The 27291-nt window shown below is 41.0% G+C and overlaps 1 protein-coding gene across 1 annotated transcript in view; it reads left to right on the top strand.

Moving 5' to 3' along the window:
* The window catches only part of AGK (acylglycerol kinase), a 274709-nt gene that overhangs the window by 35646 nt on the left and 211772 nt on the right, over positions 1–27291 (top strand). The window contains 1 exon segment of the mRNA XM_066319713.1: positions 19756–19869. Within this exon segment, the coding sequence (XP_066175810.1) occupies positions 19756–19869 (114 nt within the window).

A 27291-nucleotide genomic window follows, 5' to 3' on the forward strand; every position in this document is an offset into this window, starting at 1 on the left:
GTTTGTACTGTTGACTAAATTTGGCAGTTCATATCTTGCTGTCAAACTCCTGAGTCATCTAGGCTTTTGAATGTTTTTCTGCATAACTGTATAATTATAGTGAGAAAATAGACTAAGTACATTAATAAGGCTTAATTAAAACATGCATATGTGCAAATATTCATGTATACAAATGAAAGTACCCAAACTTCTATATTCTTCTGATTGAGCATAAGACACAGCAGTACTCTCCAGTGAAAATTCTCTGTAAACTATATTTCGAGTCTTTTCTTCTACATGGGTATGAAATTGAAGCAGCCTAGTGATGTGCTAGCAATTTCTCTAATTGTAAAACATGTTGGTGTCTGAGTTTTCCTATTTCAGCTCCAGGTTTTCCAATAGAATAGCTTGTTCTTGTTCTGGAACAAAAATAAGCTATATTAGTATCAAGTGGTTTGCTTGTAACACAGTGTACTGGATTTTCTGCTAGTATGATTTTCCAAGAAAAATCGTACCTTTATTGCAAAACTCATGTCAAAAACCTTATTTCAATACAGACTACCTCTTGAGTGTATGTTCTGGGCTTCTGTTAACTCCAGTCGAGTCTAGTGCTCTGGGCTGTTCACTGAGAGCCTTTTGTGTCAGGTGTGGGCAGTGAGAGCCACCTGCTGCCATGGCAAAGGTTTCTGTCATTTTTTCCTGAGGTGTGGGTGACTCAGCTAGCTGAGCTGTATGTCTGTGATTCCATGGCCTGTGGGAAAATGTGGGATCTGTCTGTGCCCTTCCTTCCTCCCCCCTGGCCCACAAGCTTTGCTTAGAGGTGCCTGAAGGTCACTTCTGCTGATGATCTGTGGTCTGGCTCAGCTGCTAAGTTAGCTGAGGATTATCAGTTCATGGATGCTTGGATCTGTTCTTTCTTCTCTTGGCCAAAGCTTTTGGGGTGATTGGCCAACAGCACCCATGTATTTGTCAAAGTGTTTTCTTGCAAGAAAGGTAATTCTGGGGCTGGAATGGCTCACAGCAAATTGGCTGTGTGTCAGTAGAGCAGCATGATTTTGACCTGATACAAAATGGCCTCTAACTCTGACTGTGGTCATCTATTTGATGTAGTTTTCATGTAGTTTTGTGGTGATTGATGAATGTTTATCGTTCTGGAGATCTTCCAGTGGAAAACACTTGAATAAATGCACAAGAATGTTATTGAAATGTGCTTCATTGCACAGCAGGAAAACATGTATTTAATTGTTTCTGTAATTGCTGGTGACTGGATGCCCAGCTTGGCAGGGGAATAAATAGCTCCAGAACCTGACCCACATAAATACTTCTGGTGCTGGTGTGTTTGTATGAGCCATACCTGTTTTGAAAGGTAGAAGTGACCTCTGTTTCACTCTGAGTTCAGAGCCAATGAACCAAGCCACCCTCTGAAGGAGGCAAAGATAATTTGGAGAAATAAAGTACTTGGTAAGATTTTTTCCACTGGGGTTGTTGCCACCCACCTTGACTAACTTATTTTAGTAGGATAAGTGAAAACTTAATTTCCCTTAATATTGACACTCCCTTCTCCATTGCTTTTGCAATATTTTGTGTAGCTTCCATCATGATAGAAGCAAATCTGTAAAACAAAGCAACAAAAACATTAAACTAAGGAAAGTAATGAAGCAGGAATCAGTTTCAGTTCTCCAATAGTGTGAAAGATGCAGTTTGTTACCAGGCAAAGTAATTCCAGAATATTTTTTTACCCTTCAGAAGAAGACACTAATTAAAGTATTCCCTGCTGCTCTGTTGTACGAGGCAGCAAAGCTCTGGTGCTGTTCAGAACACTTTCAATGGCTGTGCTGAGCAAGTCTTATGGGTGGGTAAGGGTGGTTAAAGGGGAATGGAGGCTAGAGGTGGTTTATTCTTAATAAAAATGTTAGCTGACTAGAGAGCACTTCAAATAATGTGATGAGGTCATAGTGCCAGAACTTAAGAGAGGCAAATTAAAATATTTAATTACTCTTGTGTTTTTTTTTCCAGTGTATGACCAAGAAATACAGATAATTTTTACTGTCTTCTCCTGACACCTCTATGCAGGACTAGGAAGAGCTGCTGAATCAGTATAGTCTTCTGCTATTGCAAGCAACTGCTGTGTATAATCCCAGCCACAAATGTCATAAGATACATATGAAGAAGTAAAATTCAGGCCCTTGTTCTTGGGAGACTTCAAAATATGGGACTGCACCTTTGGGTTTTTTTTTTTCAGGTTTAGCCTCAGTCTTAATCTTTGCCTTCTCACAGCTGATAGTCTTGCTCTGTTGATGTGAGTCATCTTTGCAGCTCTTGCCATCAGCATGGGCTTTTTTCTGCTGACTTTCCACCTCATCTCAAAACTGAGAAGGGAATATGGCCTGTGTCAGTTCCTTAACTCCTTTGCATACCTGCTGTTATTTGTTTGCCTCTACAGGGTATTTTGGGGTTTAGCAGGGAGAGCGTGCTAGAGCCAAGTTAAGTCATGTTTGGCTAGAGCTGCCGGAGTAGATCCTTCTTTGCCCCTAAAGAGCGAAGAAAAGCTATGGATGTACTTTAGGTGTTAAGCTGTCCATTCCTTTCAGGCATAACTCTCATTAATATGAACAAATCTCATGTATCTGTTTCCCATGGCTTTGACAGGTGTGTTTGCCAACATCCCACGGTTGGACTGTGTTGTAGTGAATTTGCCTGCTTTGAGAGCCAGGTAGACTACTTAGTTGAATTTGGTTATCACAGTGAGCCTTGCAGTCAGTACAGAGAAACTGCTGAGGCCGAGCCTTGAGACAGAGCTATGTACCTGTCCTACCCTGCCTGGGCTGAAGGCAGAACACTCAGATGATGACTGAGCACAAAATAGTTTCTGCACTGTTCCCCAGACATTTAATTCAGTCTAGACTGCTGACTGGGAGTGTTTTGAGTGACCTGACAGAATGTGTGTGAGTTTCTGGGGCAGTCAGAATTCTTTCAATATGTAATTTTCCCCTTCTTTATACTCCTTCACTATTGTCACAACTCGCTCACTGCTTAGATGCCTCCAGCTGCAGCTCACTGGCATGGATCAACAAAATTGGGTGGTTTATAAGGTGAGGAAGATGTAAGTATCACACTAGCAATATCAAATTGATATTTGACAAGGAAGAGGGCTGAAAGACTCAGTAGTGTCACTTGAAAATGTATGAAAAAACAGGCAGCCACCTTGAAGAGAGATTTGTCGTCTTGCCAGGGAGCCACAGGGACAGAAACCAGCACAAGCAGCATTCAGTCACCTGAACTTCACTCAGCCAGAGTTAGTTGTGCGATAGCTTTGTAATACAGCACTTCAGTGTTCCGTTGTCTGTGAACCATTCTGTTTAGAGCTTTAATTCCTAGAAGATGGAATTTTTGTTTTGTCTTTATGGTTGATGGTTACTTAAATACAGAGAGTTGGGAAAGAATGCTAGTCATGCCAGAGACTAGGTATTGGAAATGGAGGGAAATACAGAAGGGGGAAACCTTAGTGGTGCTGCATTTTTCTGTTCTCTTTAAACTAAATGCTTTGATCTCCAGATGAAGCAACTAGCACAACAGTTCATGTTAATTGATACCACTCAATCATCAATCCACTCGGCTTCTGCAAAGAACATTTGTTCAGCAGCACTGGCAGAGCATCAATGGAAGTTAATTTTAATGGTAATTTGGAGCTTGGCTTATTTCTCTTTTAAAAGGTTTTTATACATGAAATAAATTTTTATTGCTAATTCATTTCATTATCATCTGGTGTGGGTTCATGCTAAATAGTGCAGTTCACGCTTCCTTGTCTGCGATAGGGAGAAGCTACTGTCTCTCCCTAAATACTTATGAGTTGTGACTGCAGTTCATGGAGATGAACTGCAGGGTTAAGGGACCAAAGGTTAAACCAGTGAAAGGGATATTTATTTTTAATATTGAAACAAGCTGCAGTTCTTCCAACCAGGTAGTTCATGGCACGGGAGTCTGAGCCTGCTTGCCAAGACAAGCTGTGGACTCTGGCAGGACAGTGCTTCCACTTTTCTTCTGACTGATGGGAGCAGCATAGCCCTAACCCTAATAAAAGATACTTGTCAGAACCTCCCGTCATGCTTTTAAGTGATGTGGCAGAGCAATGCAGTTCACTATGCCTGACTGCATCCAGATGCAGCACAGCTGCAAGTGTGCAAGTTGCTGCAAGTACGATGGTTCCATTTCTGACAAGGCACTTGAGTGATTATCCCTGTCCTTTTTAGCTCTGGGCTGAGGATCCAGCAGGCATCAGCGTTCTCCAGATAGAGATAAGTAACTGACTATCTAGCATAGCATAAACACGATTTAAAAATCTCCTCATAAATATTCTTCTAGTAGGAGTATCTGCGGTGATATGAGTCTGCTTTTCTCCTATTAAAAGTGAGACTGACATCCTTCAACTGTTGTGCACAATGGCTGCATTGTATTTCTCAGTTTCACTTTATAGGATTAGGAGAAAAAGCTGAAGGGAAATCATTCCCAGCTTCATGTCCAGGTCAGCGTATTTGCCTCTACGGTGTCGGTGGTGAGAAGCTGCGGAGCTGTCCAGTGCTGAAGTGATTCAAGTGTTACGTTGTTGCCACGGGTCATGTGCAACTGTTTGAAGTAAACCTCTTTACTGTTTTTGTACTTCACGGCATGGAACCAGGGCTCCAGAATGATCAAAGCCTCAGGCTTAAATTATCCTAATTGGACAAAATCAGAGAAGCATGAGTTGAGGCTTAAAGGTTGCCACATTGGCAATATCCAGGTTACTGCATATGTCCTGTTTCCTTGCGGGACCTCGGGAGTCTACTTGTTCTTACCTCCTTTCGGAGTACAAGATCTTTTAAACAACTAGGACTATTTCAGACTCTGGTTTTTTTTGCCCTTGTATAATATGAATAATAAAATTGCGGGCTTGGCTTCAAGTAACAACTCTTGCCGGCAACATATACAGTGTGAGCATCATAAGATCTCTCCAATTGGTTATGTCTTTTCTTGGTTTTTGAATGTTATTAGTATATCTAGCTATGATTTTTTACTGTTTAAGTACATCTCTCTACTCCAGTACAAAATCAGCTTATAGGTGTGATATTGGAGACAGGTAGAAGCACTTGAAATTTTTATCAAATGGAAACAGTTGGGTCTGGGACAGTATTAGTTTTACAGTCACACAGTGCCTGGGCTCATTGCAATCTGGTCCAAAACTCAAGTTCCTAGTCATTGCCACAGCACTGCTGGATTACAGTAAATGTCAACAAGTCTGTAGGAAATCTAAACCGAAAACTAAGGTGTTTTCTTTTGCTCCCTGCTTTTCAAGACAACCTCAGTGTTCTTAAATACCATGACTTATATGTCAAGAGTACTTCATATTCTTCTTTAAAACAAGTTATTGTCATGTAATTTCGTGTAAAATCTTTATTTAATAGTTGAAAGTCTATAGAGTAACACATGAATACTGTTATTTTTAATTTCTTAAGATAACTTGGTTATTTTCGAGTAGGAAAGATTTTTGCTGGGATGTGGGAAATAATTCCTGGAAATTTCTGCCATTCTCTACAATTCTAGACCACTTGCTCTTCTTTTGGAAAGATGCTTATTAAATCTCAGAAAAATATTAAAGCTCTGGAACTGGATGAGTTTGAAGACAGGTTGGATGTGGCTTTGAGCAACCTGATCCTAGTGAAAGGTGTCCCTTCCTGTGGCAAGGGGTAAGTGTTGAGTGGTCTTTAGGGTGCTTTCCAACCCAACCTATTCTATAATTCTGTCTTTCCCAAGTAGCTTTTCTTTAGTCCATTTTGAAGTATCAATATCCAGTCTTGCCTTTGCCTGTCCTCCTGGCAAAGGCTTCTCTTTTGTGTGGATGAAGTCACATTCCTGAACATTTGAGAGCACTTACTGATATTCCAGGATTGGAGTATTTTACTTGAACTGTGTCCCTGTAATGAGAGTGGTTCTCTGTGTATCCTACATCAGCTTTGGCTACATTCAGAAAAGCTGTTTAATGTTTAAAGCGTAAAATCTATCACATTCGCAAATGAGTTATATAAACGTATTTGATAATGGTATCAATTCCAGAAACTGGGATGCTTGGTCATTTATTTCTCACTCCTTTTAGAGCTCTTTGCTACTAGCTCCTTTTTCCTTTGTTTTATGCCTGTTGCCCAGCTGTGTAGCTACAAGCATAAACTCTGTAATCTCTTCTGTTAAGCATCTAAACTTGGGTGTTCTTTTCTCCAGGCGTGATCAGGCTGGTCAGTTGCCTGAGGAGGACACGTAAGTGTCATATTTAGCTGATTCCAGTAAAGTCATACAACAGACTTGGGTGTTCAGTTTGGGGTATTGACTGTGCTGCCAGTGAGTCTGGCACTTGTGCACCCTTACTGTATTTCTACTGCAGTATGAGATGGGCATTTTGCTTCTCCTTCCTAAGTCTCCTTGTCCTGGGAGTGCCTCCTGAATCTCAGCCTTGTGCCTGCCACCTTAATCTCTTGTTCCCTTTAGGGTAGGCTGTACTTAGAAATATTTTTGAAGAAACTGATTCGCATGTACAACTCACTGAGCTTGTTCTGCAGTGTCTTCCTGGTGCTGCATTTGCCTCTTACCCTGGTGGGTGGAATCTCTGGGCAAGATAAGCTTGCAGCTGTATCTCTTTACTATGATTTTTGTCACAATTTCTGTAATTAAACCTGATATAGCAGAACCCTAGGAGACAAGAATATTAAGCTAATGGCATATTTTCTTAAAGGTTTGGATGTTTTCCAGTGAATGTGTTTTCTGTTAGGTTGGCATGTTGTCTTCATCCTTTCCATCAGAGTGGCTGATGGTCCAGTGGAGGCATGTTTAGAATCATCCTGGATCTTTTTCACCTCATCCTGTGCTCAGTGAACTGAAGCCTCATGCTTCAAGCCTCATGCTGAAGAGAACTCATGCTCTTTTGGGAAGAGAATAGTATGTAAATTAATGCTGGGCAGCAATACTGTGTTTAATAAATAGTTTCAGATATTATAGAGAAATAGACTATGCAAGGTAGTTTTAGAGTAGTAACTAAAATAGAAAGTGAAGCATTCATAGAATACAACACATATATTAACAGTTTGGTTTAGAATTAGTTGTACAGATAAAAATGTGTCCAGAAGCACATAGGATGCTGAATCATGGAGTTTTTAATTTCTAAAATCAAATATTGCAGTTCAAGACTTATCTTTATATATTATACAAAATTAATTATATGAGCACAGGAGGTACTAAACAGGATCAGCAGAAGTCTCTCAGGGCACAGATTCTGTTCACTGTAATGGGATAGCATTTGTCCTGTTGGGTGTTATTGGAGGCTACTGAGACACAAGCCTTTAATAAAGCTCAGACTAGGAGTATAGAGTAAAAAAGGTAAGTCCTGAGCTGACAGTGTCTGAATAAATGCCTGTTTCCATAGCCTCTTCTCTCTAAATCTGAATTTCACCAGTGTGGTCTTAAAGGCCTGTTCTACACCTTTTTTAGTGGTGCTTGGAGGAGAGCTCTTCTTTGGTCCCATGTATGGTGAGGGATCTTTTGGGATATGGTTCCCTCCTCCTCCGTCAGGATGAGGATCATAAAGCAGGTTCTCGAATTGTAAAGGGCTGAATAACACTTCAGGCTATAAACCCCAGTGGGCTTTACCTGGCATTTCAAGCACAGGGATGGTGGGATATGTTGGGTGGTGACAGAGGTGTTCAGATGTGCAGTGCTCATCTCTCAGACAGTGCTTATTGCTGCCATCCATGGAGTTCTGTTATCTAATGCTGCTCAGTGCATTTTGAATTGTGTCTTTCCTTTTATACATTTTTCTTGACAGGCAGCAGAAATATTTAGTCCAGCTTGTCCTGGTCAGAACATCTTACATTGCAATGAGTAGGAGATCTTCCTATTGTGACCTTCTGATTTGATTTGACATTTCAGATGGGAAGGTGCAAAAAGTGGTAGATGACATTTATTGAAAGACAAGAGGATGATATAGGCGAGAGAACATAGTGTCACAATACTGTCCTAAAGCAAATTCCAGTCCTCCCTCCAATTTGCACTGGCCCTGCAGTAGATGGGATGAAAAACCCTACACTTTAATTTAACCCTACAGTTAAATATACACCAGCTCTGGGCCTGAGCTTGGGTCACTTGATTTTGTGACAATCTAGCTTTATTTGGCATGGATAAAAATATTAGATCCTTTTAAATTTTTAGGGCTTTGCCCTACTCTATTCTACTGCTCTGTTATATAAGTTGGGCTAGCTTCTGCTGTTTTTTATTTCTTCATTAAAGCACATCATATGCATGTCTTAAGAGAAATATAATGAATCTTAGCTAAAGTGCTTGGGTACTAAATACCTTTGAGACTTGACTAGAATAGCTTAATTCCTCATTCAAAATGGTGCTGGCAACAGGTCTTATCACTGCCAATCTTCCCATAGATGGCAGCTATTGGCGTACTCTGATCCGTGCAGATTTGTACTGGGAAAAAGCAAAGGGAAGTTTGGGGCTGGAGAGAAGCTGGTCCCTCCTCAGATTCTGGTTTCCTCTAACCCCATGCGAGGGCATTTATCCTTCCAGTATTTTCATCATGCTGTGAGACATTTGGTGCAGAGTTGTCATTTGGTGCAGAGCAATGTTGAGATTCTTGCCCAAAGTTGTTGACTGAAGTACATTTGAGTGCAGCAAGAACCTGATGCAGCAGAAATGAGTTAGTGGAGCATTTGTGAAGAGGGGCTCAATGCCTAAGCCTTCTGTACGCAGGGGCATATGATGGTATTGCAAAACTCATCACCGGATAACTAAGGGCACAGTCCAGTCAATTGGAAAAATACTTTTTGATCACATCCACGAACTTTTCCTATTTCAAATACTTCTTCAAGAATAATTTCCTTCTGGCAGAAGAAACCACTTATGATTTCAGACAGCAGCAGAGAGATTAACAATATCTGTGGTTCATAGGCTTTAGAATGACCAAATTGTGCTTTTGCTCATCTTGGTTTTCACAGTACAGTTGTCTGATCTTCTTACCACCATCTTTATCTTCCTTTCCTTTTTCCCTCTAGTTGTCTGTGAGTTTGTTTGACTATTCAAGGACACCTTTTAAAATATCTGCATAACATTCAATTTCTCAAGGCTTTTATTTGAATCAAGCCCTCATGTACAATAGTAAGTCCAGTTATAGTAGTGCAGCAAACAGTCTTGCAAGGGAAGGGCAGTGAGCTGTGCAGTCTTTTGTCCCTCTGAATGTGTACTCCTTTACAATTATGTGTACTCCTTTGCAAAGGAAGGTGGAGTATCTTTGCAATTTAGTGATGGTGGTTCACCAGTTAATGATTTGAACAAGGACAATCCAGAGAATGAATTTACAGGGAAAGAGCATGGTCAAACATGAAGCAGTTCCTTGCTTTGGAGAGACATTATACATACTGCCTGTGTAATTTAATGGTCTCTACTCACCAGGAAAAAAAACTCTCAATGTTTATTTCAAGGTAGTTCTAGTAGCTTTTGTCTGTCAGACTATGTGATCTAAGTAGCTATTCAGTTGGTAGAGTTTGAGGCAAGATATATTATGTACTTGCAGGAAGAAACTCCGCTCACTTAGGGATGATCTCATCTGTTAGCTTTACTCTGCACATACATTTAATAACTGCAGGGGATCCTTGTCTTGGAAATACTTTCTTATGTATGAAGTGATGTCTTGAAAATTTCTTTATTCCAACCACAGTGCCCTATTTTTTTTTTTCCTTGAAATAACTAGAATAGGGACAGCATATAAAAAGATTAATGGATTTTAGAAAATCTAGAATATAAGGATGTATTTAAGAATGGAATCTTTCTACCAAAGAGAGAATATGTCCAAAGTCTTCTGTTTTCAGAGTTTTAAAGTCTCAATAGAGTCCTCGATGGATGGAGATAATTTGTCTCATCAGCCCAGGATGAGGAGAGAACAGTTCATAGGAATAGCAGGGTGTCTTCTTTCTGGTCTATCCATGCTAGAATCTGCTTATGGGGAAAAAGCCCAGCCTGGTTGCAAAGCTGATGCTGGATTTTTTCCTCACTTATTTCTTTTACAGGCTAGTTGCCTGCTGGTATTTCTGCTTTTGGAACTGAGATAATTTCAAATACTGTGATTTCTTCTAGTTACCTTTAATTTAAAATGTGCAAAACTGGATCTACGCTAACCGGGTTGTACTTCCCAAATTTAAGGCAAGATAATTCACCTTTTGTATATAGCATGCGAGTTAGAAAAATGCCTCCTAATTTCAGCTTATATGCTAAATGCTTTTTGACTCTAAGGGAAAAACTGTCTCCTCAGTTTAATTCTACAAATCCCTACCATACGACTCCTGCCACAAACTTTATTCTTCCCTCTCCTTTCTCCTCACCTTAACTTATCATGTTCTAGTTCAAGTCGTGAAACTCTGCCTGCGACCCCTGCGCCTAGTTGCAGGACAAAGCCTATGTGAAGATGATACCATAAATTTGTTTCATAGCTCATATAAGTCCTTTTGTTTAGGGGATTTTTTTTTTTAAGAGACTGCTGTTGTGCTGAATGTAAGTGTAAGATCCCCTGTAAGTGGGATCTTTGAGAGATTTGTCTGTGTTAGATCTCAGCCTTATTTCCTCAATGTTGCATGCAAGCATCTGAATGATTCTGTCATGTTGTGATTTCTGCTGTTTAAACATGAGGTTGAAGTGCTACAAGAAAGCTAAATGGTTTCTCCAGCTCAGCTATTTGTAGTGCTTGCTGTAAACTAACAGGGGGTACAGAGAAGAGCTTGTGTTCCTCTCACTTTAAGAAAAGGACTAAATGTGTCTAGAAAGCCACATTTACATTGCAAAGCAGCATGTGAAATAGCTTCCCGAGGTAGAGAGATAGGCATCCTTAGACTTCACTGCATGTGATCACACACAGCAGAATAAATGTTATCAGTGGATCCACCCTTATTTTCTTCCTGGCAATCTGGGACCCTGCTTCTTAGACATCCCTTTGAAATAGGTTTTGAGGCTGGTTCATGAAACGCCAAGCTTCATGGGAACATCCTACTATGAGAATCATAGTGTGTACTTTGATATAGAAGAAACCTGACCATGGAATAGCATTAGCTGTGCTTTTTCTTTGCCTAGACAGCAGTGCTGAGATATTGCTTTGTTCCATGAGCTGTTGGGTCATCAGTGAGTTTTTACTGGTAATTGCTGTCTCACTGACTTTTTACTGATCATTTAATTTCTGCCTCCAAACATGTAGGAGCAAATATTTTTCAGCCCTTTTAACCTCCTTAACTTTTCATTTGTGCTCTGCTTCCCTCTCCCCTGTGGCCAGCCCAAAGCAAATAGGTGGACAAAAAGATTAATAGAAGCAAGGAGATGCCTTCCTCTTCTCAAGTGCCCTGTGGCTTGGAGACTGTTATTAATAGCTGAAGTAAAAAAGTGTTTCATAACCTTCTTCTTGCTCCTGCTTCCTTGCCAGCCCCCTTTCCTTGGTCCCTGGAGAGAAAGTGTGAGCTCATCACTTTCCAATGCAAATTCAGCTCTTGGTCTCATACTTGGATTCTTTTCTTATCATGGGTGGAATATTTATCTTCTGCCAGCTGGTGGCTTTAAGTAAGCTGCTATTTGCTGGGCTATCCAGAGAGCATGTGAGGAACAGGCCTGGCAAAAGCTTCTCAAGCACTTTATTTTTTTCTCTACTCTGAAAATGTTGCTGTCTGCTCAGTATGTGTACACGTCTTCTGCACCTCTGTCTTTGCTCACACAGTGGCTGAAAAGAAAAAATAGACATTTTGTTGTGGAAACAGAAATTGAAATGTAAGTGTAACAATCTGAAATATGTGGGAGTTGCTCTGTGAAATCTGGTCACATAAAGCCCATACACAAGAAAGCTGTTGTGTGTCTGGAGACCCATTATCTTTAGGGGTGACTTCCTTTTTATGTGTGGTGTATATGATTTTTTCGATATCTCTAGAGATATAGTGGGTCAGTACTGGAAGGGAGCTGGCAAGTTTTCATCCCACATGACTTGGAAAGAATGGGAATGGCACACTGTTGTCTATTACCCCATTTCTGTATGGATAGCACAGTATGTTGGATCCTTTCAACCATCTTCCTCCTAAGTTTTTACAAGACTATTTTGCCAGCTGAGCATTGCCTAACAAGTTTCACTAAACTAGAGGCTCTGAGAGAGTCTATTTGGAAGTTAAGTGAGATGAGCTTAGAAGAAAAATGGAAGGAAAAAAGCTCATCACGGTTCTGCTTCTCACTCTGAAAAAATGTTTGCTCTCTTTCCTAATGAAAATCTTTAAGCTGTGCTTTCTGTTAATGTATTTGCTGGGTATGTGCCATTTTGTGGACAAATGATTTATTTTCTGTATCATCCTTTCAGTGGCTCTCAACTCTGGATACAGGCAAGCTTTTCCTTCAGGTAAAACAGAGGATGCTGCAATCTTCTGTTTTCCTGAAGTTCTGTGTTCATTCCACTTTTGGTGGTCAGTAAAGGCATCTACATGTAAAAAGCAAGTCTAAATAAGATTGCATATTGAAATATCCATTTGCCACTGGCAGCCCAACAGGCTGCACTGCAGACTTTCTACATTTTACCCCACAGGGAGTCTATAGGTGTGTTATGTGCTTGTAAGTACATTTATAGTTACACGTAAACACAGTTAGGAAATTGTTGTTTAATATAGAAAATTGTTGCTGAAGCAAAAAGTATGAGAGGGAACAGAACCACTTGTGAAACTTAATCTAAGGCTGCTGGTGGCTTCCGCTGGAAAAAACCTATGAAATTTAGAAAAATGCTGTAGAATCTTCAAAATATGTTTTTCGAACTTTCAATTAAAATACAGATTTAAGTTATTCTTTAAAGGCACCAAAATAAGTTACAGATGAATACAGTTTTGCAGCTATACAAAACTTTTCTGGTGACCTGAAATTTTTGCTGTTTTTCTTTCCTGGTGTGGTATGGTGGGACTGAATTTAAAAGAAACGGTTTCTGCTTAGGACCTAGTGCTCACTTTGTGTTTTCAAGGAGGGGGTGTTACTTCAAACTGGCTCTTCTCTTGTACCTTTAGTTGAATTTCTATTAGCACATCTTCTGATTTAGTTTTATTTGTGAAGAAGGGGCATCATGTCGCAGCACATTGTCTTCCGAACCAAAGCACAGTAACTAGACGTGATCAGGTGATTTTCGAAAGTGCACTCCTGGTCCATGTCACATGTTCCTATGGACACGTTCATTGTCTCTCCCAGTATGTGACCCTTGGGTCTGACTGTGAGTGCGAAAGGGCACTGGATCAGATCCCTCTCTGATTTTACTCAGATGTCTGGAAGGTGGGTAGAACCTGACTGTGCACCTCTATCCACTCACAGGGGCAGCAGCTAGAGGCTAGCAACTGCGTCTTCAACCCACCAGACAGAAACTCCAGCTCATCAACTGAAGGAATGCATCAGCCCAGTTTCCTGACAGCTCACAGCAAGCAGCAGTGAGAACCAGGAATTGTTTCATGTTGTCTAGGACAGGTAGCAACAAGCCCTACTAGCAGCTCAAGCTGAACATCATCAGTGCAGGAGGATGCCAGGCCAGTTAGGAAGAAACGTCATCCCTTGTTCTAATAGTTTGGCCCATGCTGCAAATGAAATTCTATGTTGAGCTCCATTAATTAGAACATTGACTTCTATTTATGCATATAAGTTCATGAATATTCACCAAACATGTTGATTATGGTGGTGCTTCTTGCATATTCTTCCTAGATTTTTAGCCCTTTACTCTGAGCTATTCTATTATTCAAAATATTCATATGGCACCAATGGAATTTTTGATTAGGTATTAGGGGTGGTCAGATGTTGGAATAGGTGCTCAAGGATGTGTACCTCCATTCTTGGAGGCATTTAAGTCTTGATTGGATGAGGTCCTGAGCAACATGAACTATCCTTGAATCTGATTTTAGCTTTGCAGTTGTGCCTCTTTTGAGCAGGGCATTGGACATGTAGAGAACCATTTTAACATAAATAATTCTGCAGTTAGTGCAGAAGAATAGTGTTCCTACATTTTTGGCATTAATCTATTTATAGATCTGGAAAAAATATGTAACCAGTACTTTCATGGTTGTAACTAGTAGAAGTAACAAAAAAATCCTGTTAAAGGTGTTGCAATATTTTCTAATAAGTATCTGATTTCATTAAAAAAAGTCATCCTGAGTTCATTATCTAGTCAGCATATCTGATTGCATGATTGCAATCTGATTGCAGTTATGTCATAGCAGCTGGTCAAAGTAGAACTTAATTTCTCCTTCCATCCTCCTGCAAGGTTTAATTTGACCAGTTAATTCATGCTGAAACTGCAAGAGTCTTGCTTATATTAAGGTACCTCCAGATGAGTTTTGATGACTCATAAGAAATTATTATAGTAACCGAGGGCAGCACATACATCTGAGGGTGATAATTCTGAAATTGCACCAGCCTGAGTTGCCAAGGCTAGTTTGAAGGATGAAAAAATGCTAACACAAATAAACAGTGAACTTTTCCAGGTAAGGGAAGACTTTTAAGACAATAATAGATACATATGCCACATGGAATTGCTTTTTGTAACCAAATGTTGGTCCTAACTGATTGTAGCCTCTGGAAACCTTCCTGAAATACTATGCTAAGAAAAACAACCCACTATGAACTTCCTCTGCTTTACAGATTTCTGAAGATAATGTGTAACCATTAGAGACTAAATGACCAATCTACATCTCTTTGTTTGCTATGGAGATAGTTACCCAGTGAGGGAACAGTAACCAAACCATGGGATTAAGGCAATCTGTCATACTGAAGGCAGTTTCTCATCATGAAGAACAAATATATTTAGTGAGTGCAGTTTGCAAGCCAGAGGCTAAGATTCCTTTTACTAGGAAATGTTTGTGTAGTAATTCTCAAACAGATTTGTGAAAATTAGTACTAGCACACAGGGTGAATTTTTGTGGAATTGCTAGCTACAAAACAGTTCATCCAGGGGTATCTGCAACACAGATGAAGGAAAAGCTGCCTGGAGGTAGCAAAGGCTCGGAATATCCACACCAGTCTTTTCAGGGAAGCTCATAATATCAAAAGCTTTGACAGGAAATGTAGTAAAACAAATACTAGTTTTACAGCTGGATCCTTCTTAGAAACCAATATGCATATTGTAAGAGAAGAATGGGTACCCTCTGGTACAGATCTCTGCATGCTGCAGAATGCCAAGTGACTCTCAGTCCTGGATTGTGGAGTCTGGAATGGCTACACCATAGTTCATCCAGAGTATGTGAGCTGTTGGCTCCCTGCATCTGTGATTCTTTATTGCTCTAACCCAGGGACTGCTGCAAAGAATCTTAGTGTGGGAGAAAATTTTGTCTCTATCTGCAACTCCTCTAGCTACCAAAGGCAACTTATTCACAGGCATTGAGTTAATCTGTAGTTGAACCTTTAAGGATGATTGTACAATCTGCAGCCCTGAAAGCTGAGCCAGGAGGGAAGTGTGAAATAGTCTAGTCCTCAAGACAGGAGGGGAGTACTGAGATAACCCACGGAAGTAACTCTGTGCCATCTTGGGCTGGATCTGAAGTGTTGTTACTGTCACCTGACTGCTCTCACAGGTTACAAGTTTGATGAAAAACAATGTCAAGGACAACTTTCTGTTCCCAGCTCTCTGATGTGTTGATCGGTATTATGCAGAATACTCAACTATATAATCACACTGACATGGTAAGCTCATGAAACTTGGCAACCATCTTTGCAGAAGTCAACTGACCAGTGTAAATGTCTCTGGGTGCTTCTGAGATCCAAAATTTAGGACAGAACTAACCAATACCTAGGTGACGTTTTGAATTACCATTCTGTTCTTTTACCATAGTAAAAACTGTTCCTTGGAGCAGTTTGGAGGAGTTGAAATATTATGTTTAGGGGAGTAGTGGGGGCACGGTGATGATGAAGATAATATCACTGGTCCAAAAGTTCTGAAAAAGTTGTGTGTTTACCTACCAGAAAAACAGAGTCTGGACACCAGCACTATGACCTTAACTGATGTTAACCCTCTTTTATTTAGAGTGAGATAATGGTTCTATCACTTCCTGCATTACCAAACAGTTTGAGGCCTTTACTGGGATGGTGTTTAGAGCTCCAGTAATGCAGTGGTAGCTGAGTTTCTCTAGCAGCTGGGCTAACATCAGGATGTTAGTAAAGCTCTGTAAATTGAATTGAAAAAAACCCAGTGTTTTCATGTGATATTTCTGCTGTGGCCTAGGTTAAAAGCTTTTCTTGTAATGGAAAGAAGAGGAAGTATTAAAAATATAAGGTGATAATATGGAGCAATGATCAGCAGGTATGGGAAGGGAACTGAGCTGCTAAGAGAGTCAGTAAGAGGAGGTGCAGGTTTGATGCTGTGAACACTTAGGATCTCTAGTTTCCTTATCTCCAATTTGTTTGTCATCTGATCTTTTCAGGAGCAGGGGGTTGCCAGCCACAGTTAACAGCTGCTGAATCCCCCTGAGCATCTGTGCTTGTGATGATGAGGCAGAGGTTTGCTCTGCATGGTTCTAGTTGCATCCTTCTGCTGATACTTTTCTTAGCACTCTATTGGAAAATGGCAGCCACTTCTCGTTTGGTTTATCAGCAAGCATTTCCCTTTGGTTAGAGAAATATAGGATGTACTGCATCTGTCCCTGGAGCAGCTTTGTGGTGGTTTTTGTGTTTCTTGTGGCCAGCTATAACTCTAGCTGTGGCAGCTCCTAGCTAAAAAAACCCCACTCACTGCTTTGCTCTATAAATACTGTTCCCAGTTATTGGAGCAAAGTGCAGAGCAAAGCTGCAGTTGTGTTTGGTGTAAGTTTGTGCTGGAGGCTGGAGATGCTCCATAAATTGCAGTTTCCATACCCTATTGAGGGTATGGAAAGGAAAGCTTGCTTTGTTTCCTACCCCAAAGACTGGAGCGAGCATAGCTAGTAATTCTTCTGAAGATAGGATTTTGTAGCATTTTTCTGAGAAGGTTTTCCAGCAGAGTAGTAGTTCTGATCCTTGCTGCTTTTGCTCTCACAGGGACCTCCAGGGCTTGGATCTCTGGGCATTTTGAACATTGTTCTCTTCTGTGGGACAAATAGGGAAATATCAGAAGTATGAAATCATCACTGCCCATAAAATCACCCTTCTCCTAATTTTTATTGCTGTGTCCAGACAATTGAAAGTCTTTTTCTTAAGTTCAAAAGCTTATTCTCACCTCTAGTTAGATATATACTGATGTAGTGTCATTGACTCAGTATAGTCACTCTCCTACACTTGTGAGAGTGGGTTTAAATAGGTGGTTCATGTTTAAATGCCAAGTAATCACAAGCATTGTCATTTTGGGCCATGAAAATCTTGAGTTTCTCAGTAAGATACTGCCTGCTTCTGCTGAGTGGACACCATTGCTCCCTGGTAGAGCTGGCAGGGCTTCAGTGCCCTCTGTGACCTGCTGTGCCAAGTGCTGTACCATGCCCTGTTTCCCCACTCTGGTTGACAGTGGTCCCAAAGCTATTTTTGTGTGCTTAAGTCTCATTAGGGGCATGGATAAATAAGCATAAGCCCAAAATTATAGGTGTGGTCAAGTGATGAACTGAATTCAGCCAATAAACTTTCTGCTTTAGGCTTTGATGATAAAAGTGCTATTGAACAACTAGCTGCATTACCACCAAAAGTCTTTGCAGAATTAGATATCTGATGGACCTTATTAAAAATTAGCCTTTTTGGTTCCAGAAGAGATGCAAATAGAACAGGATTTTTTCTCCCTTCCTTCTGCAAGCTTTTATTTTGTATCTTGGCTCTGTGTCCCTTTCTACTATTCTATATAAATCTCTTGTTTGGGCAGATATCTGATAATTAAAGATTAATTTTCTCACAAATAAGCATTTGTTGTTTTCTTGCTGATGCTTCTAATCTATGAAAGCAGCTGAGCAAAAGGGGATAGCAAAACCTATAAGAAGGCAAGGTTGTGATTTGGGGATTTTTTTAAAGCTCTTTGCACACTAGCTGTATTTTTATTTAAATACTATTCTTAGTTTGAAACTTTAATTCTGGGCGTACGTTTGGTGCCCAGATGGTGCAGACTCACACAGAAGCCCATCACGCTGTCAGGGCAGGCGGATACATATGTAAATATTTTGCCTTTTCCCCCTATAATATTTGGCTTTGTCTAATCTAATTGCTGTCAAAGGCAGAATGTGAAGAATACTTAAAAGAAGCAAACAATGAGGACCTCAAATGTTTATACTGCACTATCTGTAGAAGATGCTGGTAGACTGTAATGTAATTAATAACTTGTTTCATGGGTTTTCTTCATGCTGTGAATTCATGGTCTGTGATCTAAGTTCATGCCAAGTAGTATCTTATAACCCTTAGTAGAAATTGATATTTGTAGTGGTTTAAAAGCATATTTTACCTTGTGGAACTGTCGATATAAAGCTAATGGGTTTGCCTTTTCAGTTCAGGCTGGCAGTAAGTGTCCTCCACCTGCCTCCTTGTATATAGCACTCTTTATTATTTATATAATTCATTGCTTCATTTAATTTATTCTATTGAGTGCTCATCTTAATGTATTTTTAATACATAAAAGCATTTCCAGCATAGCTGCCTCTCTGACTAGTGGTAGCTAGTAGCAAACAGCGTGGCCAGCCACATTAAGGATGCCCATTTAGTTATCAAAAGCCTGAGCCAAAATAACAGAATGTTAGTGGGAAAATGACTTCCGTGGGCTTTGACTCTGACAGCTTAGTGAGAAAGTCTAATAAAGCCAATATTAGCTGAGAATGCTGGCAAAAGCAATGTAGGAAACCTGTCTGGCTTTTATCAGTACAAGAGCAGTTCTACTGTTACAGGTTTCTGATCAGATGTGGAATTTGGCTAGGCTGTAATTCATGGAAAGCATCAGACTACACCAGATGCTTTCTTCTAAGGACACTAACTATGCAGAGAGATGCCAGGACATCAGATCCTGGTGGGACAATTATGGTACAGTAAGGAAAGTATTTGTAAAAAGAGTGTAATGATGCGACCAGAAGGCATCAGAAGCAGCACATGGTGTTTTTTTCCATGGAACATAGGTGAAATCCTGAGGAAAATACAGAGGAAAAAATTGCCCATTTCAACCACTGATGTTGCCATCTGAGCCTCGTTGTTCAGGGATGCCAATGAATTCTGTCTCTGAATGTGTGGTAAAAAGTGTCTGAGTACCTTCAAGAGGCAGTGTAGTCTGTCACATGTCCTTCTGCTGTGGGATGGAAAGGGTCAGGAAATTGTTCACTGTCTATATGTATAATTTTTCTGTGGTGGTTTTTTTATTATTTAAGGAAAGATGGAAGGTGTTTGTGTATTTTTTAGAGTATGGGCATTTGGTCATGATCATGACTGCATGAAAAGCTAAGACATGAATGTATAGTTTCTATACACTAACTGCATGGCAGTTTCTAGCTCATAGTTCAGAGAAGACATGAAAGGAGGGGTAATTTGCCACACAGATGTCTCGTGGTGGAAGTAGGCACTAGCAGCTACTTCAGGCCAACCTGGAAGATGCCTGGAATGTGTGGAAGACAAACTTCCTGTATCATAAGTTTGGATCTGAGCTTATGTGTCATGGGCCAGAGAGTGTGCACTGTTGTCACAGTGGGCAGGGATGGGTAGGGATTGTTTTGCTTTCGGTTGTCAAACCTCTCTGGCATATAACTGGCAGGACATGTTACATTAATTTAACCCCACCTTTCTGCGTTTTGCCTTTCCCAGGAGCAATTGAGCGGTGCTCGTACATCAAGTACCACTACTCCTCAGCCACCATCCCCAAGAACCTTACCTACAACATCACCAAGACGATCCGCCAGGATGAGTGGCACGCCTTGCGTAAGTGTTGCTGCCTTTGCTCACCCTTCTCCCCGTGTGCAGGCGGGAGGTGCTCCCTGATAAATCAGAGCAGAGCTTTGAGTGACGGCCCGCTCAGAGCCCTCATCTCACAAACAGTTTGTCTGTGCAGCAGACGGATCGATTTGTTCTTAGGACCTACGTCTCTGTTTCTGCTGCTGACTGGAAATTCTGCCGAGGCACGCGAATGTGGCAGTGGGGAAAAGGCATTTGTATGCAGAGATTAATATTGAGTTAAATACAGAAATGAATAACAAAATCAATGCCCTATTTTTTAATTCAGTGGAATGCTCTGTACGTGAGCACATTCTCATGCCATTGCTGCTGCTGCTGAGTTTCCTGCTTCCAGGAGAATTCATTGCTGGCTCTTAATGTAGAATATGTCCTGCTGCCAGCAGCTCCTGTGTGAGTGTGGTATCACTCTCCTTTGAAGATCTTGAAAGAGAATTGCTGCACCCTTTAAGGCACAAGGAAGGAGTTCAGCTAGCCCTCAGTGGTAATTGTAGCCGGTGGTCACCAAGCTGTAACATCTGCTGAAGTGACAAGATGTGACAGGGATGGAATTGCCTTGGGATGTATTGGCTGACCTGGAATCTTGTCTCTTTCACATCTTGGAGGTGGAAAAGAGTTTTTTACTGATAAAATGCAAGAGGTAGAATTTCACAAGGGAGGCTACCACTGCAACTGCTCTTGTTACTACATTGTTATGGGGCCCAGTGAGTGTCCTGAGCAGCTCTGTTTTGGTGGAAGCAGTTAAACCTCCTTGAAGGTGGCAGGGATTGAGGCAATACTGATTCTGGTTGAGAGACCTCTGGTCTTCCCGTGGCTTTCAGTGTGTTTCACTCCTCCCCTGTGTAGCTCTTGTTTTCCTTTTAGAAGGTCCTTTTATAAGCTCTGAGGAGACGAAAGTTCAATGGTGTAGGTGATTTCCTGCATGGGTGAGGTTCAGCATGGTCTGAGATTCATTGGTGCTTGTAGACCTTCCTGGTCCATTCTGGTAAAGAATGAAGAACATTCTAGAGGGTCTTGCTAAATGCCTGTTGATTTTTTAATGTGTCTCTGTGGATAAAGACTCATTTTTGTGACATGACAAAGAAAAGGAATAATTTGCCTTATGCCTCTCTGCAGGTTGGAAGAGGCTGGTCTTGCAAAATACTGTGTTATGCTAATTGGAAATGAGAAGATCAGAAGGGGTTCAGTTCGGTTCAGGTTTCTCTTAGCACCTCTTTTCTCTGCTGGTGTTAGTTTCATGTTAAACATAACAGTGCTCATCTATGACCAAAAAAAAGAAGTGCACCCACCACCCAAGTCATCTTCTGTTAGGGCTCATAGGGCAATGGGAAGGGGCTTTGGTTTATGCTTTTTTTGTATGTGTGGTTTTGCCACTGTTGTGAGTAACAATGACTTTTCTGCAACCATGTACTGGGAATCTCACTGTTCAAAGTTTTTTTTTTCTAAAATTAATCTTTATCTCAGCAATGGCTCAAAGAAAGAGTTATCTACCTGGTGATCTAAGGTTGTGTGCCTCCATTGATCCAACTTGGATCAGGAAGTTCCTGAGCCTTGTGTGTTGGTGGGACGTTTGTCAGTCTCCAAAGGTGCAGCCTAGACACTGCTCACACATTTGTGTCTGGTGTGGTCTGAGGCACGCTCAGGGTGAGGCTACTTGTCCCCTCCCTGCAGAGGATTTATTGAGTGTGTAGGTGTGGGATTGTATTTCTGACACAAAAATTTTTGCCAGTTTCAGAAGTCAGATAAACATAGAGAGACGTAGATAGAACTGATGTCTGCATTCACCTATCTAAAGACAGAGGAGAAGAGAAATACTTTGCTGAAGCTCTCTTCTCCAGAATAGTTGGTGCAACAGAGTGCTTTGATATATGGGGTAATCCCACTGGGTGGAATTCTGGAGGTCACTGCATTTAAGAATAAGCTAAATCTGTATGAGTATTTCCTGTGTAGGAACAGTTACCTATTTTAAAAGGTGAGGCCAGTAGCAATCTTCAGGTTGTGGTTTTGTTGAGGGGATTTTTCTCCCTTTGTATTGCAATAGCACCATGTAGGGTAAATCTCTTCAGAAAATCCCTGTGACTTTAGCCCCTGCCTTAGCAACTGACCCTGCTCCATGCCTCTGGAGTAGTTTCAGGACACAGCTACTTTATTTCAGCACTGGTCAATCGGATATTTCCAAGTCAACCTGGTCATTATTATTCTTTGAATATTTTCCTATTCCTTTTAGTGAATACTGTGACAAGTGGCAAAAGAAGGGCTTAGGCCTGCCTGTCTTCTTTATCTTGCCATGGATTATTTTTCAGATCTTTGGCATGAGATGGGGGGGAAAAATAGTATTTCCTGAAGAAACACAGGGGCAAAATGGCATCTTGGAGAACTTCATAAGAACTGCAAAGGTAAAAGCAGACTATTGGGTCACCCTAGTAAACCAAAATGCCTCTTCCAGGCTGAAGCCACTGTTGTAATTTGCTGTATTTGTGTTTCGGTTGTGTATTTTGTTTTTCCTGTGTATGGACAGCCAACTGTGGTACCTGTGAAAGCATGTTGGTTTGCGTGTTCAGAGGGTTGGAGGTCGGAAGAGAGAGGGCTCCCATCATGGACTGCAGACTGCTTTTTTTTGGACTGGTGGGCAGGACTGATGCTCCAGCAGTTTCTCTTGAATGGTGGGAGTGGGTGAGGGACAATTAATTTGAGGCTGAGGACCCCATGACACCATTCAGCACACAAAGCAGATACTCCTCTAGCTGTGCTGTTAGCTATGCTGGAAGAACCTGAAGGAGCAGCTGGCCCTAGAGGAATGGTTGGAGCTGACTTTACCAATTTTTGATTTTATCTTTTTTTCGTTCCCTTTGACATTTTCAAGATGGAACTTTTGCTCCAAATTGATTGCCTATGGCACTATGAGCTGAGGAAATAGGACTTGTCTTCTCCTCAATCACTTCCTCTCAACTATCTCTGGTTAAACAGGGTTGGAGGGAAGGATGATTGTGGTAATGTCAGCTCTTCCCTGTCAGGAGATAAATGTTCATCTAATTAGACAAAACAAGTCTCCATATGAGCTGAGAGGGGGAGAGAATCAGAGGAAAGCTGTGTCCAACAACTTTGAGCACAAGTAACTGTCTTTAAGTAAGATGCTGACATAGTGATACGATAGAGTCACTATTAGGCATTTACCTTGTCACACTTTGACCCTGGCTTTGAGTGCAAAACCTGATCCATTTTTTTTTTTTTATGAAAAACGAGATCAACATCATTGATGCTCCTAGAAGTGGAGGTGTATTATTGCAGTAAAAAGCCAAGAAGATGTGAGCAGGTCTTTATTTATTCACACGTTGTTCCATGTGGTTTGTGCTGTTCCTGTAGGTTCACTTTCATTGTGCTACAGATTTGTTCACAAAGCATGGGAATGTGCTCATGGCAGGGGTTTGAACTGTAGAATACTGTGCAGGCATTGGGAAGGGTGAGAAGTGTTTTCAGGTGATAGAATAAGCATTTCAACAGGATGCTTGTGCTTTAAGGAAGCTGACAATAAAAGGGAGGCTATGTTGATGTTAATTCTTTTTTTTTCCTTGTCCCAGAATTTTCAGGAAACCATTATCTAGTATATTATGGCAAAGCAGTTCAAAGGTTGTGTTTGTAACGAAAATGGCAGTACCTCTGAAGTGATGAGGGGACTTGCTATATTCAGTTTAGCATCTTCCAGGAGCCAACACATCTGTTCCCTTAAGCCACTGAGGGATAAGACACTCAAAGACCAGGGAGTGCTCAGTCTACTGAGTTACTCTTTGGAGAACATCAAACACGTGTTGGGCTGATGCTGGGTTTTTTTACTTGTGTTTTTTAACCACCTGAAGGACTGTAGTAAGGTCATTTTGCTTTCATCCCTGTTTGGCTTTGTGTGGATGTGTTTGTTTTGTTCTACTTTTCTTTTTTTTTTTCTTTTTTTTTTTTTTTTTTTGTGGGTTATATTCAACCCAGGCTCTACACTCATCTTACGCTATACTTTGAGAATTAACTGCTTCATGTAAAAGAGCCATCTTCTCTCCACAGCAGATGAAGAAACTACTGTGGCTTTAAAGTGCTGCAAACAAGCAAGTTTTCTGGTGTGTGTTCTTGCAGAGTGAGATTTGTTTTTCTCTCAGAGAACAAGTATAAGACTCTCTTTTCCTTTTCTCCTGCCTTGGTAGCTGAAAATGGGACAATTGCTGTATGGCACTTGCAGCCTTTGGCAGAGCTCCCAGTGGCTTGTGTTATAGAGCATAAAAGTCTCCACATCAGAAGAGAGATGAAAATTTTCTTCCTGGTCTCCAAAAGCTCTTGTTTTGCTGATTCACAGAGCCTATTGTGTGAGTCAGATAGTTGGGTCTAGTGTCTCTTTATTTTTCCTTCCTCCCTATAGGTCACAAACCTGATTTTGTACTTTGGCTTTAACACTGCTACAAAAGAGGGAATTTGTCTGTTCTTCCCCAGCTTGCCACAGCCTCCTCAGCCAGTCTTCTACAGCAGCTGTGTTTTGTGTCCAGGAATGTGAGGAGTGCTGCATCTGGGCAGGAAGTGGCTGGAATTGCTATGGAAACTGATTTTTTCCTGCACAGCTTAGAAATTGTGTCACCAGACTGCTTGAGAGTGAAGCAGTTCATAAACAGGTAGCTGATGCTTCCTAAGTGTTTAGAATTTCCTGGGCTTTTTGAAATAGTCCTTGTCTGGTACTGTAGGATCTCCTTTGCCTGTCTTCTACCCCCATGTTTCTGCTGCAGGACCACAGGACATAGGCTCTGAATTAAAAGTATCAGCACTTTAAATCATCATTAATTCAATTATCAGAGAGCTGCATTGTCAAAACAACCATCATAATGCTTTGTATTGGAATGATAACACTCCAACTGCACTCTGAAACTGCTGCACTCCTGTGTTTGTGGTGGTCTAAAAGCCATTTGCATAAAAAATGAATTCCAAAGTCAAAAGTAATAATAGCCTGGCACATTCTGAGAAGAACAAGTATTGGAGGAAATGAGTAATTTCTACAGGGTGTACAGAGTGGTAATATTTTAATACATACAGCATCTATCCTGAAAGCTGAGTGGATTTTATTTGCCTTAATGCTCTGAATTTTGCAGGAGGCTACGAAGAGCTCAAATACTTCCTTATAACCAGTAAAACTACTGGAAAATTATCCAGCAACAATCAACACTCAGGAAAATATCTGTACTCTGAATTTCTGCCATGTCTAGACTTCTAATTCCTACAGACTTCCAAGCCTGCTCATTCCAAGGAACATGAAGTTGACATTTGCTCAGTTGATAGCTTGACAATGCCTTGGTAACACCATCAGGCTTATGGACATGGCCCCATCTGCTGTTATAAGCAGCAATAAATATTTAATTAATGCATTTTTAATAAATGGGCTGAGCTCAGGAAATTTTTGCTTTGGTTTTTTTTTCACGCTACTGCTGAAAACAGTGTCTGAATAGGCAGCATCCCACTTTTCTTGCTCCTTTCTTTCACTGTCTCCTGTATGTGCCTCCACAAGGAAATCCTGCTTCATTTTTAATTAGCTGCCTGGGCCTGCAGATGGGAGTAGACCCTGAAGTATGGCCCCGTCCTGCTGGTCAGTGCCATTTGGCTGACAGTATGATGTCATTCCTTAGTGCATTGGTTGTGACAACAGACAGGGCAGCTATCCCAGAGGTTAGTCAGGCAGCAGGTGCTCACATGCCTGGAGGTCTCTTCTTGTTGGATCTTCAAAGCATTCACTGTTCACACAGCTAATGACCAGGTGGTAGTGACAGACCTTCTTATTTCCCTCTCTCCCTGCTGTAGGGTTTTCATATCCTGCAATTTCAAGCTAAGATACAATTTTTTTTTTGGCATTGAAGTCTAAGACCTATTTTGAAATCTGTAAGGGATTTTATTGCCTTCTGCTAGGCTTCATCTTAAGATCTGCTAATATGCCTGTGACCTTAATACTTACACTGATGAATAACTTTCCCAACTGCATACTACTTTTTGTTTGTTTCTTACAGGCAGAAGAGCAGGGGTAGAGTAAGGGAGAAGGTCAGTAGACTCTCCAGTCCTGAGATGACAGGGGTGCCTGAATAGCAAATACGGATAAGATTTAGGAAGGCAGAAAATGAGGACAAGGAAAGGGATAAAACAGTGCCAGAGAGTTGGGAGAGGTGAGATGAGAGATTGCTGAGCATTGCAGCTGGGAAAAAGGTTTGGAGTGGTGGACTGGAATAATTTTGGATAGAAGGTGCAAAAATGGTCAAACTCTGTTGTGTGTTGAAGTGGGGAACAAACAGGAAAGTATAGGATCCCCTCCAAAGCCCTGTTCAGAGTGCACAAGACAGAGGTCCTACTGTAATGTACTGCTAATGTGGCTGTGAACCACTGGCAGAGGGGAGGTCTCATCCTGCTCCCTTGGCCAGCAGGTTCCTCCCCAGCTCACATAACGGAGCTCACAGGTGAATCAGGATAGTCTTACTTTGTTGGTGACCCTCTTGCCACTCTTCTGCATCAGTACGAAATCCCACGCTAGAATTTTTGGGTTTACAGTTTGTTGTTTGCTTAAAGTTCACTTAAAATCAAATGAGCATTTTTAAGGTTGAAAATACAAGCATGTAAAGTTAGGAGATGACCCAGTTTAGCCTGCATACTTGGCCTTAATTTATCTCCTCTAAGCACACTCATTTCACTACTGAGTCTTTAATAACTGTAATCACATACTCTTGCCTTCTTCCATACATTTGGGATGTTCTGTGATGCCTCTTTTAGTTTCTTTTCAATTGCTGAATGTATGGTTGTTGGACTTTTTAGTTGCAGATGATACAACTCCTGATCCTATGATGGAGTTAACCACTTAATGGATTTTGTCACGTTTCTAGTCATTGTCTTGAGGAAGGGCATGTAAATATAAATATATTAATATCTAATAACATCTTGTGGTTGGCTATGACTTTCATTTTAGGCCTGACAATCAAAGATGACTTGTTTGATTGTTTTTGGGTGTCCAGTTTGGTATAAAGAAAGCTTGGGTTTTATGTATTTCCAGAGTATAGCTCCCTCTGACTTTCAGAGTAACTCTAAGAGCTCCACACTATGTAACCGAACTTCAAATGGCCGCCCAACTCACACTGGGTGGGAGTAAATGAGGAAAACACGGCTAGGGACCACCTTTAAAGAAATTTCTTGGAGTGACTTACCATCACTGAGGGGTTTTAGGGTAAGTGAAGAGGGAAGTGCTTGTGTGAGAGGGAGGAGAAGGTGTGGCCACCTGACTGATCTCTGGTCTAATTGCTCTTTGCTGAGGAATTTCTTGTTTTCTCACCTTTCATCCTGATCCTTTCAAAGGGTCCCATTTCTGTATTTCCTAGCTTGGCATGCTTGGCTTCA

This window comes from Sylvia atricapilla, chromosome 5 (assembly GCF_009819655.1).
Source record: "Sylvia atricapilla isolate bSylAtr1 chromosome 5, bSylAtr1.pri, whole genome shotgun sequence".
NCBI classification, from domain to species: domain Eukaryota; kingdom Metazoa; phylum Chordata; class Aves; order Passeriformes; family Sylviidae; genus Sylvia; species Sylvia atricapilla.